Here is a 14,890-nt window from a genome sequence, read left to right on the forward strand (position 1 = left end):
GTACTGTATGCAAAGTCATATTATTTGCTCTATAATTAAATCTTTATACATTGTTGTGGTTATTATAGCGTGGCAAGAGTGGATCACCAGAAATGGAGTTATCATTCCATCGGGCGAGCAAGGTTGACTCGTCTAGTTGGGAGCGAGTCACTTCCCCAAAGTGCAAAATCCCATGGGCACCTTGACGCACTATTTTGTCACCAATAATGATTTTCATCTTGGCTTCAGCGAACTTGATATATCACGTAAAAATTAGATAAGTAGGACTCGAACGTTTTTTTTACTTGTCTGAAATAGTAAATCACGATTGCTTGACTTTTAGTGCCTAGTTACCCTTAACCTTTTAAAAACGGATTCCACCAATAAGGTGGAGGGCGATTTCGATCTCTTGGCGACGGACTACACCAATAAGGTGTAGGCCAAATTTTTCGCCTTAGCGACGGACTACACCAATAAGGTGTAGGCCAACTTTTTCTCGTTGGCGACGGATTCCACCAATAAGGTGTATGGTTACAGAATTCCGTTGAGACCGGGCTACATCAATAAGGTGTAGGAAAAAATAAAAATAAAATGACCGAGAAAATTTTCTCAGTTCCATTCTTTCCTCCTTATTTGTCGTTGGTTTTTCTTCAAGCCTGAACTAATTTTTTTAGAGTTTAGAGTTGTAGTTGTAGTGGGGGGAGGAACTCGGAGGAAGTGCATCAGAGGTCACGCCGCGCCCCCGAAAAATTATCCAACATTGGCGCCGCTAATAAATTGGTCGGCGTTGACCTCTGACCTGTATCATGTTGTAAATATGATACAGTTCATATTTTTTTTAAATTATCACAACGTTCTCTTTAGCTAATATATTCGCAATAGTGTCACCACCGATCGGAACAAGTCACAGAACACTGAAGGACAAAATTATAGCTAATAACTTGTTTAAAATATAAAATGCATCCCAAAATCAGTGTCATCAAATTGATGACATGAATGATGACGATTTATTCGTTTAGTTTATTTTTGTAGTACTATCAAAATCAAATCCGATCTTTTTATCAAAATTAATATCGTGTGTTCATTTGGTTCAGTTGCAATTTCATGTTAAAAATGTATTATGTTCTAATTTTTGTTGTCGAATCAGTTCCAGGTCTCTAATAAATCATAACTGCATCAGTAGAATATTCAAAATCGGTTTGCATTAATTCAGTCCCCAACTGATTTTATCACCGCCCCACAAGTCGGTCTCAATAGTATTCTGCCCCCCAGTAAATCCGCCCCCAAATGCAATAGAAACCATTTTTAATTCCGTTTTTAAATGGTATCCAGGTCAAAATTAATTAGTTTTTATAAGGTTAAGGGAGACTAACGTTACCTAGATACTTAAAGTCAAGCAATCGTGATAGTAAATATATGCTGCAAGTACCAATAAGTAAAAGCAAGGTTGCTTGACAACTTTAGTAATAATTACATGTATTATGATAAATTGTCAAGCAATCTTGAAGTAAAAGCACAAAGGTCTGTTCACTGGAGACGGTTGCCTTAGAGTTAATGTATGAGAAGCTGAATGCAGGTAAAATATAAACGTGTATGCTAGAACACTGCGACTAGAATTTTTCAAGAGGTATGAGGATAGTTAATGCCTATTTTATCGCACCTTGCTGGCTTTTCGAATTTAACAATACCAAACTAATAACTATACAGATATTTCTTTTATTACATGCATACATATCTGTCTGACATAGTTTCAAGCATCAAATAAAGCGGACAAATTCAAAAAGATGAAATTGGCAAAATTCAGAGTTGGAAATTTGGCATGATAGTGCAAATATTACATTGACACACCCTCAAACTAATTCCTACATATGTAGATATATTACAGTAAGTCAGTAATAGCGGTCGTGCGATATGGACTTTGTGTAGAGTTTGATGTTATTTTGGTCTTTTAATTAAAGTTTTAATAAAAAAATCCTCTCATATAATGAGACTAAAGGTGACTACATACTACATTCCATGCCGTACTCACATTTGAATAAAATCTAATGTAACCCTTCAAATAAACATCATTTGGTTTAAAACCTGTTTCACTATTGCCGCCAATCCAATTTCCAATGTTAAGTAAATGCGCACGTGATTTTAGCGGCTAGAAATTCCGGCATAATTAATTACGTAAAATTAAATTAAGTGAAATGAACGTAAAACGAATTTAATTACAAATTTTTTAATTACAAAGTTTTGCATTCTTTTCACATTACAGACCTATTTACCAGGCTTAATTTCGAATTACTAACTAGTCATCAAACATGCATGCTGGAAGGGATTTCGCTGTGGATATGGAACAATGTTAATTGAAGCTATATATATCACGACGCCGTTGCAAACGCGCCGCCATTATTGAATATATAACTCTATATAATTATATCGCTTAAACTCCACCGTTGACTTATATATATACAACGTGCATGCATAAATATGTACATAAAATGTAATCAAATTTAAATAATAAATCTGTAACGGTGAATTCAGCATCTTAAATATTTTGTTGACAAGATAAGTGTTACAACTTTGGGTCCAAATTTCAAAATGCATTTATTCTATTTCCAGTTATTGTATATATATTTAATATTGTACAATAACGAATGTAAGTAAAATATATGTACGTACAAATTAAAAATAACTCTTGAAATTGCAAATGTATACGGATTTTTAACCTTGAACTACTTGGCCACGTATGTATACGCATAACTTAATATTAATGATGTAATAATAATATTAATAGTATAATTTAATATTATGCCGGTATGACATGTAGAGTGCAGGCGTATTGAAATTGCTATGCTATATTTTATATAGCGTAGCTAGATAAATAGAATATATTAGTTGTGCATAATATTTTTATAATATTTATCCGCTTCTAGCATCACCAGAATAATTCCACGTCATCGGATGCATTTTTGTTGGATGATAAAAAACATGTTACGCGTGCATGCATACAAAATGCGAATGCATATTTAATACAACACTGAAGGGCAGGACGATTGAATACGATTGATTCCATTCCAACTAACTCGCAATACTCGAAATGACAGTCGAGGTCATTGCGCAAGTTAAATTATTATCGGTTATTTAGCCTTGGTTGCTGATATATCATAGAATCAACGAATATTCGAGTAGGTATGCATTATTCTGTATTCCAGTTTTTCAATTTATAATATATACACCTCGTTGTTCAATTCGCAACACCAAACCAGTTTATAAACCTGTCTGTTTGTCATGCATGCGGCCTAAATTGTGTTCCTCCTACTGCCATTTAAACATTGCTACTTGGAAAAAATGCCCATCAAAGCATACAAAGTACTACGAGAAATGAGATCTAAACTCCGTTTCACTCTACATGGTATTACCGCCACAGGCAAAGAAAATGAGAATCCCATGTTATTTTCGTGTGGCGGTAATACCATGTAAGGTGAAACGGAGTTTAATTGGAACCGAAAAGTCAATCCCATTTGAATCGGGCGCATGTTTCTACTTGATAGACTGCTTCAAAAATTCACCGCAATTCAAGTATTTATCACAACGTGTCATTTTTATCACGTAGCACAAATTCCACATAAGTTATTGACTGTGATGACCCCCAATGTTGATCTTATCAATTCGTGCAGGACAGTGCTGCCAGCACTTTCATGGTGTGTTTAATGAACTATTTAAATAATTTAACTCTGTTTCGTTATGTGTAATATCATGATATTATACTATAATCCATGTTTCTATTTGCCAAGCCACGCGTGTTAATGTTCTTCATAAGCACCATGCCTGAACTTTATGAGTAATTTATGTGTATATTTATTTAGTTATTAGGAGTATACATTTTTTCAATTTCCATTTCACATTTGTTAGGAAGATCGCGCGGAAGTATTCTGAAAGTTTTTTCCTAAATAAACCTATGACCACTATTGACCACATTCACACCACATTCGTTAATAAAATCATATGCATGCATTAATACCCAGCAAGTCCATACATAAATCGCAAAGAAATTTAGAAAATTGTACCCTGCTTGTATCCATCCATGCTCCATTGTACTTATAAATTATTTCAGGTATAAAGGACCGAAGAATACAAACAAGGATGCATTTCACAGGTGATGAGGCCGGAATTTTTGGCGCCAAAACCTGCTCATTCACTTAGCATTGGAGCCAGACTGAAATTTAATTTCAACGTGTCCCTTTAAAGTGAAACAGGTTTCAACTGAACCCAGAAAAAAACAATGCCAAATTCTTTTCAGTACTTTAATTGTGTATCTATGGCCTTCATACTAATTCTTTTAATGTACATTACTCACGCATTTATGCATTTACAATTAGTTTAGGAAAATGAAAATGAAATAGTGAGAAGAAGCAGATAGTTTGTATGAAATTCAAACATTTGTCACTTGGCTTATTGTAACGAGTCTTACTTATTTAAGTATCCCTCTTTCAACAAAAAAACTTTATTTATTTTCTGTGGCGCTGCCATCTTCCCCGCCTATATTTTAAGTTTTGCAGTAACAAAAGAGTTCCAACTTTGCATTATTTACACACCAAACATGACTTTGGTTAATTTTATCGGTGCGCTGCATATGCGATAATCCAAGCTTTTTCTCTTCATAGTTGAGCACCGCTTCCACTGAAAAATTGCCAGGGTTAGTTGTAAATCCCACCACAATCTTCTTTTTCGGTCGGTCAATAATTGCGCCTCCGATAATATTTCCTAATTTTAGTTTGGAACAGTTGGTAGACTGAAATTTTGCATTCGTTTCATTCAGAGCGGCATTTGATGCTTTCTCCAAAAGCGGATCCCCAAGATCGAGCGAGTTCTTGAAATGACAAGTGCACAACTCATCGGGCACTCCAACATCAGAACATGAAGCGTCTCGTATGACGGGTTCAAACAGATGACGATGTTGATATTTTCGACGAAAAATTTTGGAAATGTTTTTATGTTGCTTGCTACTATTGTTAGTAATACTTATTGTTAAAGCTTCGTTTTGCGGCGGCGGCGTTTGGGTAAACTTGTCAAGGATATAGTTGAGCGTCCAGTACATGTGAAACGGCGAAGTTAAGCGTCTGTAAAAATATATTTAAATTTGCATATCTTTATTATTTGGATTTCCTTGCAAGACAGAATTTTTGAAAAGATGAAATTTAACTATTCACACCTTGAGTTGATTTTTAATGCATTTTCCCACTCTGGGAATCTTTTTTTGATTCGATGTGGCAGAAATATCCACAAATTTGGAAGATTCTCTTCATAACTTCCAGTCAGTGTGTTCTTCATGCTCCCAAACCTTACCCCATGGTCCCCTAGCACAAATAGGATAGTGTTATCCAAAGTTCCCTTGGTTTTCATCTTTTGGAGAAAGGACGCGTACGTTCCGTCAGCCAACTTGAGACCATTTAAGTCACCGTGGGTATTATACGTTGCAAATGCGATTGGAAATAGGGGGACAGAGTTTTTTTCTCCAAAATCAATGATGGACTCCAAGTAGGTTAGCATAGCTTCGTCATTGGTTTGATAGCTTATGCAAGGGGCTGTGAACAGTATTTGGGATTTTGGGTTCTTATCCTTCTGGTGCTGCCTAGTTGCATCCAAGAACATTGGTCTGGAGTAAAAGTCGACTTGTTGACGAGAAAATCCTGCTTTTTTGTAATGAAAAATCGCACAGTTGGGTTCATCCTCGATAAGGGCAGTGAGGTAGTTCGCAGCATCAAAGCGCCTCCATATAAACGGACAATCGTCCTGATCCAACATATCATTTTTCATGCATAATTCTGTGTACTCCGTTATGTTATATCCGGTGAGAGAAGCCACAAAATTTGGGAACGTAGATTCGCCAACTATGTATCAAACAAAATATAAATCAACAACCGTACTACGTGGTCGCACAATATGTGCAGTGAAGATACGAAAAATGGTATCTTTTATTGTGAACGTTAGAATGAATGAACACCTCGCATGTAGCCCAGCATCTCGACAGCACCCAGATTTTCGAGAACAGTCAACGTTTTTGGCATTTGTCTCCGAAAATTGAGTCGGCTCGTGGAGTCGTGTCCAATAATCAAAATGTTTGGTGGTCGGTAGTTCGTTTCTGTTTTATGCTTCTTCCAGAATTCTAATTTTCTCTTTATCAAATGCTTCCTTTCGATATTGGAAGTTGTGGCTATTCCATGCCACATGCGATATTTCGGAGGTTCATTTGATCCTTTATTCTTAATGGAACATTCGACAACTATGAATTCGGCTGAGATTTTGGTCTTTGACGATTTAATTGGTGTGCAGTTTGATACTCTATAAAATTCACGAATTGAAATCTTTACATAACGTAGGCAAATACATATGTAACAATTCAAAGGAAAATAATAATAATTTTTTAAATACATAACTTACGACGCCGACCAGTCGTTGTATTGCGTTCCTGGCGCAGTTCTTTCAATGGCTTTGTAACAACATGACAAGTTCTTCTCGAAAGTAAAATTAGTCTTCAACATTTCTTTGTGATCTAGAATAAGATTATCTTCATCCATGTGAGACCAGTTTTGGTATTTTTGGGAACAATTTTCTATAAGGTTGGCCTCTTTGAGAAAAGGTATGACTTCGGGTTCCCATGGACTAAAGTCTGGTATTCGACAGTTGGTAGTATTGATGAGCAGGCCAAGATCACGGAGTCGGAAAGCCTGGCTGAAATCTTGTACAGAACGTGTATGCAAACTTGAATTAATTTTATCCCGACATCATGACCAAGAAAGGAAAGTTTGTATGAATATATGAGTAAGTTTTGAGAAAAAATTATTCTTACAGTTGGTGTATGTGATCTGTGACACATTGTTTGGACTTCTAAAGAATGAAGGGACAGTTAATTTGTAAGGACCATATAAATGCAAAATTACAAACAAGATACAAATCTGCAGCCCTACTACTGCCATAAAATTCTTATTCTTCGTCCACATTTTAAAACAATGTTTAAGATTCATGTTCCTCTTCAACAGACTTTATCTAATTTACTGTAGTACTGTAACACGATTGCTTTAATTTGCAGTACTCTAACTCAACATGCAAGAACGAGGCAGGAGGTGTGTCTATAGAAACATCGTAGAACTTATTGTTGGTAGCGTCACACTCTTAAAAATAATGCTAAACTCACTGTTACCCAATAGGGCATGCAAAAATGCAAAAATGTAAAAATGCAAAAATTAAGACTAAACTTTGCTCTTTATTATTGCAAAGTAGAAATCTCCCGCTCTGTGAGCTCAATGCTAAATCAAGAGGCCTAAGTTTGTATTTCTACGTCCCACAGAGATCTTTACTGTGCACATGGACTGTGGGTCGGTCCACGTCAATGTCAATCATGTGTTGCGGGCCACGTCTCAGATTTTAGGGCTAATTTTACCATAAATACGTACGACTTAAATAAAGTTACTAGTGAAAAAATAAAAATTCTATGTTAGAAATTGGCCGAGAATTTAAATTTGTAAAAAATATAAGAAAAATTTTGCATTTGATGCACTGGGTGTCACGTAATTTTGGGAAGGTTTACCTAAACCTAAAAGTTGTTGTAGGCACTATAAACTAAATTCTAAAATTTAAAAAATTTGAAAAATTTGAATTCTAGCCATCTTGTAATGGTAACTTCAAAACGCTATAACTTTTTGCACCCTGTCGTGTGCAACCCAAATTTCATAAATTATAACGTAATTTTAAATTTCTAATCCACCATAAAAAAAATTAGGTCGCACACGACAGGGTGCAAAAAATTATATCGATTTTTCTGACACACATTAACACATGCAAGCATATGTATGGGAATATTCCCAAAAATTATCAGAAAACAAGAGGCGTAAACAAAACTTTAAGTGACAAAATTCGAATGCCATACCAGTCAAGATTATTTTTAACGCTGAGTTAAAAAACATGTGACTAAAAAAATGTAGCACTGACCGCGTCTACATTTAAAACGTTAGTACGTGCTACGCCCACTGCTGGTGAGCACCACCATCAGTAGTGTCGCTCGGAGTGGAGAGACAACATCTCCGCTCTCATGACTCTCACCCGATCGTGGGTATTGACGTGGACCGACCCCTGTGCAATAGGTTACTCTGGACTTAATTTAGAATTCACTACTTTCCAAAGGGTAACATTATTTTTAAGAGTGCATGACTAGAAATATATTATGAGCGGATTATCAAGGATTAATTTATCACCGTAATTTCACCACCTTTGATTTTTCATGATGAAAGTTTCATCACTTGACTAATACAATTTATGCAGACAGTAAACTCCGTAACTCACGTTGAGTGATTTTACCGCCACACGAGAATAACATGGGATTCTAATGTTCCTTGCCTGTGGCGGTAAAATCACTCAACGTGAAACGGAGTTTAAATAGGCATCAATGCATCATTTCATAATTTTCAGTAAAGTTTGTATTGTACAAAATTACTTATTGATTGTTAATCTGTATATATATGAGAAATAAATATGCAGGAGCCTTATTTTAAATAATTAGTTTTAACACCGCAAATAAATATAGCAAGTAAAAAAATACTGTTGCAAGAATTTATTTTTTTAATTAATGAGAAAAACACTTGATTAAATGTTAATTCCTCAGAAACTAATCGATCTAATCAGTAGCATCCACCCAGTAGTTAACATAATCGGATCCGACGGATGGAATTGTGTTTATTTTAAAAAACTCTCCACCGTCCACGGTGAACTTTGGCCATTTTTTTACGAGTGGTGATTTCCCATTAGGATTCCTATAGAAAAGTGACCACCTTCCTTGACAAAAATTTGAGAGCTCAAAAATTTTGTAAAACAATACGTACTTAGTAGTTGCAAAATTAGTCCAAAAGTCCACCATCATCGTTGACATGAGCTTATCCTGTAATGACGTGAAATCTCCAAAGAAGAACAAGTACATTAGATCATCGATGTGAGCAACTCCTGAAAATGTTACCACATTATTCAGCTAATTTATTCCTCGCGCTATTTTATTATTTTACTTATGAATATGTATCTACCGCGTGGAACTTGTGGGACTCCTCCAGTGTAGGGATACAGCGTTTGTACTCTATACGCATACATTCATAATGAGTTGAGCACTCAATTTGCTATAATTTTTGATTAGCATTAATACCCTTCGTAGTCGAAGGAGTAGACATAGGTATCGGCGAACTTGGAGTGTCCTTTGGCAGTCGCAAAAACAGCAGATTTAAAATAAAACACGCTGAAGATCTAACATTGAAAAATGACTCGGTTATCATCCGAGAACAAATAATAGAACGCAATATTATACATTATTCTTCACACATACATCAACAAGACCGGGAGCGATGTCACTGAACACTCCAGTATTTTTTGAGCTACCCAAGTAAGTATTGACCACAGTGTCAAGGATCCCCAGGGGACGGTCAACAATTCCTACAAAACAGTTGAAAAAAATGTTTGGATCCGAAACTCGGAAGGCATACATAATTTGTGCCATAAATGAATAAATTCCCTCTGTCAGTACCAAAATTTGTGGAGCTGAGTAAGTCTGAGACAAACTGCGTTTTTAAGTAGGTTGCATTATTGGCCAATCCATTGGGGAGAAGAAAGGAGGAATAGATTCTGGACAAAAATATCGAACCGTCATTCTTGTTTGATCCAATCATCAAAGGTACTTGCGACTGTGCCCCATTCGTCGCTAGAGCTACGTACGGACTCACAGGGGTTACTTTTGGGATGGATAAGGAAAAGCTTTGGACAGACGGTGCAGCAAAACCCTACAAAGTTATCATTATTTTTACCAAAAGCGAGTTATGATGCCACACAATGCTTGAAATTATAAGATGTTTGATTTTAAGCGTTACATACATTAAAGGTGGAATTAAACCAAATAAGGTCTGCGGGTGGAATGCCTCTTAAGCATTGAAGGGTCTCATCGTCATTGCTTGCTGTATCTTTATTGTAACATTTTCCAATCACTGCGGCAGCTTCTAAACTCACATTCCGTGGCTTTGCCTGAATTGTCCAACCAGCTAGGTCATCACCTATCACAGAGATGGAGCTTTGCTATTGTATCACGAAGATATATTTGCATATAGGATTGTCACTCGTAATAAAATTTATAGACTGTCATAAATTTGATTAAAGTGACTTATTGAACATATTTAATACCGCTTGAGGTGATAGCTGCGTGATACAAGCCATTGTTTGAAGTCATTGGACTGTCTAAAAGAAACGTGACTGATGCACCCCCTGCGCTCTGCCCAGCAATCGTGATCTTGTTTGGATCTCCACCAAAATGCTCGATGTATTTTTTTACCCAGTTGAGGGCAAGCACTTGATCATACAATCCCAAATTTCCTGGCCCCTGGTCATTTTCCAAACAGAAAAAGCCTGGAAGTTGATCCAAAAAGTGATTTATTATGAACTTACTTGCAGAGCTGGGAATCAATCCGGATTAGTCAATGTGTTTAAATGGCCAATCCCAATCCCCAATCCCCAATCCCTCTATTCTTTAACATTGAGTAATCCGGATTGATTCCCAACTCTGCTTACTTGTTAAGCTTATTTGTTAACAAACCGAAAATGTTCAATCGATAATTGATGGTCACAACGACGACATCTTTATTTAATAGGCGACGCCCATCAAACATATTTCCGGACCAGCGAACGAATGACCCGCCTGTGCATATATTTATTTTACACAATGGAGAAAATTATGATAATATGTGTACGTAATATGTTGTTTATATAAATTCACTTTAGTGATCATACAACCGGACAAATTTAAATGCAAGATTACCATGAATAAAGAATATGACTGGTAAAGTCGGCTGACCATTTCCATGTGAAACCTGTTGTAATGTATATAGTTCTTCCATATAAATACATATGTATATTATACATACATATGTATACATATGTATATTATTTTAGTTTATAAATGTGTTTACTAACAAGAACGAAGGTGACGTCACGACGAAGGTCACCCTCTATATCTTGTAAGAAGTATATCTTAGATATTGCATTTGTTGTGGTTACCTTTGGCGTATAAATGTTAAGGGATAAACAATCTTCTGTAAACGGTCCAGGAACGAGAGGGCTTGCCACCTGCCAACACGCCAGCTGAGGTTGCGTTGCGTCAAACACGTCTTCAGTCGAGGGCGTCAAGGGGACCCTCAACTCGGCGGGTGAAAACCGCTTGGGGATGGTGCCATACGGTATCCCTGTGAAGCTCACAACGTTCCTTCCAGGGCTAACAATTGTTTCAGCAGTTTTCATACTTTTCCCTCTGATGGCACCCAGACCATCGATTTTTACCGTCAGCTTGTTCTCATTGGAGGCATCTGCTATGGGCGAACCTCGCACCATGGCCAACCCCCCAAACACGAGAAACATAAAATGGTAAATTTTGAACATGGTGACAATGAGCTTCAAGTGAAAAGAATATCAAACGCACTCTGCTGCGGAACAGAGACTGAAATGACTTTGCCTTTTGAAGGTACTAGTAATTACAGTATTGCAGCACGGATAACCAAGGGTTTGGAGATACATGCCCTAATTTTAAATACTGATTTCGGAGATCGTTCTTAGGTCGTAAAACATAGATCATTTGTATTGTCACCTGAGCTGAAAACTCGCCAACCGAGGAAAGCGTAAAGGGTTGATCCTTTAGGTATTGAGTCATTATTTAATAAAAGGTTTGACTTTGAATTAACTGCAAACCGCATGCAATTAGTGTCGTTAACCACTTGCCTCATCATTCATTTCATTATTTTATTATTCTGACGTAGATTCGAATCATCATGTCGGTATATTATGGTCATTAGAAATACACGTGTATGTACATTAAGCAGTGGAATGTGATATGCAATGCTAACGTCGGCCGTTTTGAAGGAAATGTTTTTGCATGTGCATATTAGCTAACAATCTTATTATTATTACCATAATTCCGCTGAATCGGGTGGTATATTTTTACATGATAAACTAATTTTAACATAGGTAATAACTTAATTGGTGCCACACGTGTAGATACTTGAACTCTGGAAATACTTTATTTTGCACGCGTTACACAAAATGATGGTCTGAGGGATTATTTTATTAGTTTACTTGCAAAATTAAATTAATTTATTATAAGACCAGGGAACATTACACATGAAGTTGGTACACATAAAAAATTCTAAAACTATTAAATACAACTTGATACATACAAGCAAGTCGTTAAGTACAGATACAATACAATCAAGTGTGTACGCTAATCATGACCGTTTCTCCGAAATGCAATAATTCTCGTTAAACTCGTGCTATCGATTTGAAATTTTGTACCAGTATATGCAATAATCGAAGATGGGCACAAGGTCACTAAAAGGAGTGACCTTGTCATGTAGGTCGGGTGGAGTCGTTGGGGCAGTACGGTACATGTGTCTCCGCCTTTCCGCCTGGTTTGCAATAAGTTGCGTAGGCTTATCCGATCAACGTGAAAATACTTAGATACACATTTAGTTTGATAAAATTTACAATATTTAGTTCTGAAATGATTTTTGAAACAACTATTTAATCCATACACTAATTTTCTCTAATACCATGTAATTGACCAAAGAGTTACATAGCAATCAATCTTTGGGTCAGTTAGTACCCAATGAACGGGAATTAAACGGCAAGGTCGTGTAACACTAAAAACTAATTATTTAACATAATTTAACATAGTACAATACACTTTCTCCATCCAGGATATGGTTCCAGGTTTGATTTATAATTCCGGGTCGTTATCAGTGCAATCATGCGACCTTCTGCCCAATAATGATGACAATGCAATGTCGGAGAGATCGCCCTTGGCAATGATTTGACATACGTATCGATCTGATGTTTGCATAAATTGGATTAATCCAACCCTCCTCTGTTTCATTCCCATTTTCTTACTCGAACGTTCTTAATATCAGAAAAATCTTCCGTCATGCCGAATATTAAAATTATTTCAATGTTAGTATTTATTGCCTGTGTGGCTCAAGGAGCAGCAACAGACCTCACCTTGCTGCCAAATTTTACTGGATCCGACGTGGTTTTAGCTGTGACCAGGAAAATTTACAAGTCTGCAGTGTTTGAAGATGACTTTTTTCTTGGTCACAGGGTGGCCCTGGTCGCGTCTCAATTTGGGACCGTTCCCACGCTACCACCTTCCACGTTTAGAGGAATTTGGCAGCTGTCACGTGAGCAGTTTAACGAAACCAAGACGAATCCTGGGCTGACCCTGTTGAGGGATCGCGTCCGAGAACACTGGCCCCAAGAAATTGGGGAATGGGATCTCGTCACGTGGGAACACCTCGATATTTCTCTCCACAGTGGTGTAGCCTTCCAGCTCTTTATCAACACTTTAAGGGTAGGAAAAGTAGGTATTATAACTCGTAAATAGTTGCATTTAACTCTTTTTGTCATCTCTCACAAACGGGTGTAGGAATTTCCTGTAGAGACCCCATTCTTTGCTTCTCTGTTGGTAGACCAAGCACAGTTTTATCAGGAGCATGTCAATCCCTTTGTAAACGCGACAGATTTCGTGGAAACCGTATCAACATACGAATCTTCAAAACTATTCAAGTGTAGCTCGCCTGCGGACTTGGTTTTCGTTCAAGACGCCTCGTGTTCTGTTTATCCTTCCAATTTTACTGACGCCATCACATACTTTTCCGACGTATTAGGGTTATTCAACTTTGACCAGTTGCGAGTTGGCCACGTCGTGTATAGCAATGACGTTGTCGTCAATTTTGAGCTGGACAACGAGTTTTCGACAGAGGAGGAGCTGAGGGAAGCATTATTGAATGCCACAAGACCGGCACATCAGTAATTACTCATTCATTCATATCATATCATTTCTTATATTATATAATTGCATATCATAAGGTATACGTTTACTGGAGCTGGCATATCTTCCGCTTTTCAAATGTTTTCGTCCGCCTCGCAACGGGAAGGAGGCGTTCCTCAAATTCTGCTTTCCTACACGGATGGATCCACAATTGACCTCCTGGATGAAGTTACCAACAAGACCTTAGCAGCTGGAGTGGAAACCATTACTGTCGCAACTGCATTTGGCTGGACGGATTCACAGCTTTTAGCAGTCGCACATAACAAACCTGGTAAATCAATTTATGGTACAAAATTCATCTTATACGTATTGTTTGTTTATTGGGATAGGTCGAGTACTAAAAAATGGGTACACATACTCCCTCTCGACCGAATTCCTCTACCGTTCCAACCTAGAATTTTGCTCCATACCGACAAGTCCACCATTAGGCTATAGTCTGACCAGTGTGGTGCTAAACGATGAACGACGCTACTTTCACTACAAGGTCAATAATAATAGCGAGACGATGCTGAACATAAGAATTGGGCTGGTCCGAGGGAGCATTCGGGGATTGTACTCTTGGGGGAAAAACGAAACTCCGGATTGGGTGGTGCACGATGGAGAAATCATTGTAGAAGTTGGCAAACAAACCAGTGTGACGCTTAATCTTGAGCATGACCATAATTATCAGGAAGAAAATCATCTGTTTGTGGGGGTTATGGGATTTTCAACAATCAGCGAATTCAATATTGTTGTAAATACATTGAAAAATAAATAGCTAATGAAAAATGCATAAGAAGGAATCCTAACAAAATACGATTTTGTAATATATAATAAACGTTTCGTTTTTTTGCATATGCAGATTGGGTGCGACGTCACAAAAATTGTGAGGCTTATAATTATCCATTTATGTTATTTTTAACCCGAACCAGGCTTATGTAATCGTAATGTCCGTCTTTCCTTAAACACTTTGGCCAAATTTGGCACCAGCATGTACCAGCAATGCAACGACAACGAGTCGATGGATGCAAGGATTCGATCGAAAAAGAT

The 14,890-nt window shown here is 37.2% G+C and overlaps 3 protein-coding genes across 3 annotated transcripts; 1 reads left to right on the forward strand and 2 right to left on the reverse strand.

Moving 5' to 3' along the window:
* Positions 1-4,423: 4,423 nt before the first annotated feature.
* LOC110844386 lies at positions 4,424-7,175 on the reverse strand. Its single transcript, XM_022090577.2, has 5 exons — positions 6,818-7,175; positions 6,409-6,706; positions 5,972-6,309; positions 5,180-5,858; positions 4,424-5,087 (listed from the first exon to the last, which is right to left on the reverse strand). Exons 1-5 carry the CDS (start codon positions 6,990-6,992, stop codon positions 4,514-4,516), a joined length of 2,064 nt encoding a protein of 687 aa, XP_021946269.2. The 5' UTR covers positions 6,993-7,175; the 3' UTR covers positions 4,424-4,513.
* A 1,368-nt stretch (positions 7,176-8,543) lies between these two features.
* Positions 8,544-11,447, reverse strand: LOC110844393 (carboxylesterase 5A). The gene is made up of 11 exons (XM_035846050.1): positions 11,047-11,447; positions 10,808-10,859; positions 10,586-10,687; positions 10,177-10,398; positions 9,874-10,049; positions 9,530-9,782; positions 9,332-9,438; positions 9,155-9,252; positions 9,039-9,088; positions 8,844-8,961; positions 8,544-8,774 (listed from the first exon to the last, which is right to left on the reverse strand). Exons 1-11 carry the CDS (start codon positions 11,422-11,424, stop codon positions 8,639-8,641), a joined length of 1,692 nt encoding a protein of 563 aa, XP_035701943.1. The 5' UTR covers positions 11,425-11,447; the 3' UTR covers positions 8,544-8,638.
* A 1,428-nt stretch (positions 11,448-12,875) lies between these two features.
* On the forward strand, positions 12,876-14,694 carry LOC110863038. Its single transcript, XM_022112251.2, has 4 exons — positions 12,876-13,381; positions 13,457-13,839; positions 13,900-14,132; positions 14,191-14,694. Exons 1-4 carry the CDS (start codon positions 12,959-12,961, stop codon positions 14,616-14,618), a joined length of 1,467 nt encoding a protein of 488 aa, XP_021967943.1. The 5' UTR covers positions 12,876-12,958; the 3' UTR covers positions 14,619-14,694.
* The last annotated feature ends 196 nt before the right edge of the window (positions 14,695-14,890 follow it).

Source organism: Folsomia candida, unplaced genomic scaffold (genome assembly GCF_002217175.1).
Source record: "Folsomia candida strain VU population unplaced genomic scaffold, ASM221717v1 Fcan01_Sc001, whole genome shotgun sequence".
Taxonomy (NCBI): Eukaryota; Metazoa; Arthropoda; class Collembola; order Entomobryomorpha; family Isotomidae; genus Folsomia; species Folsomia candida.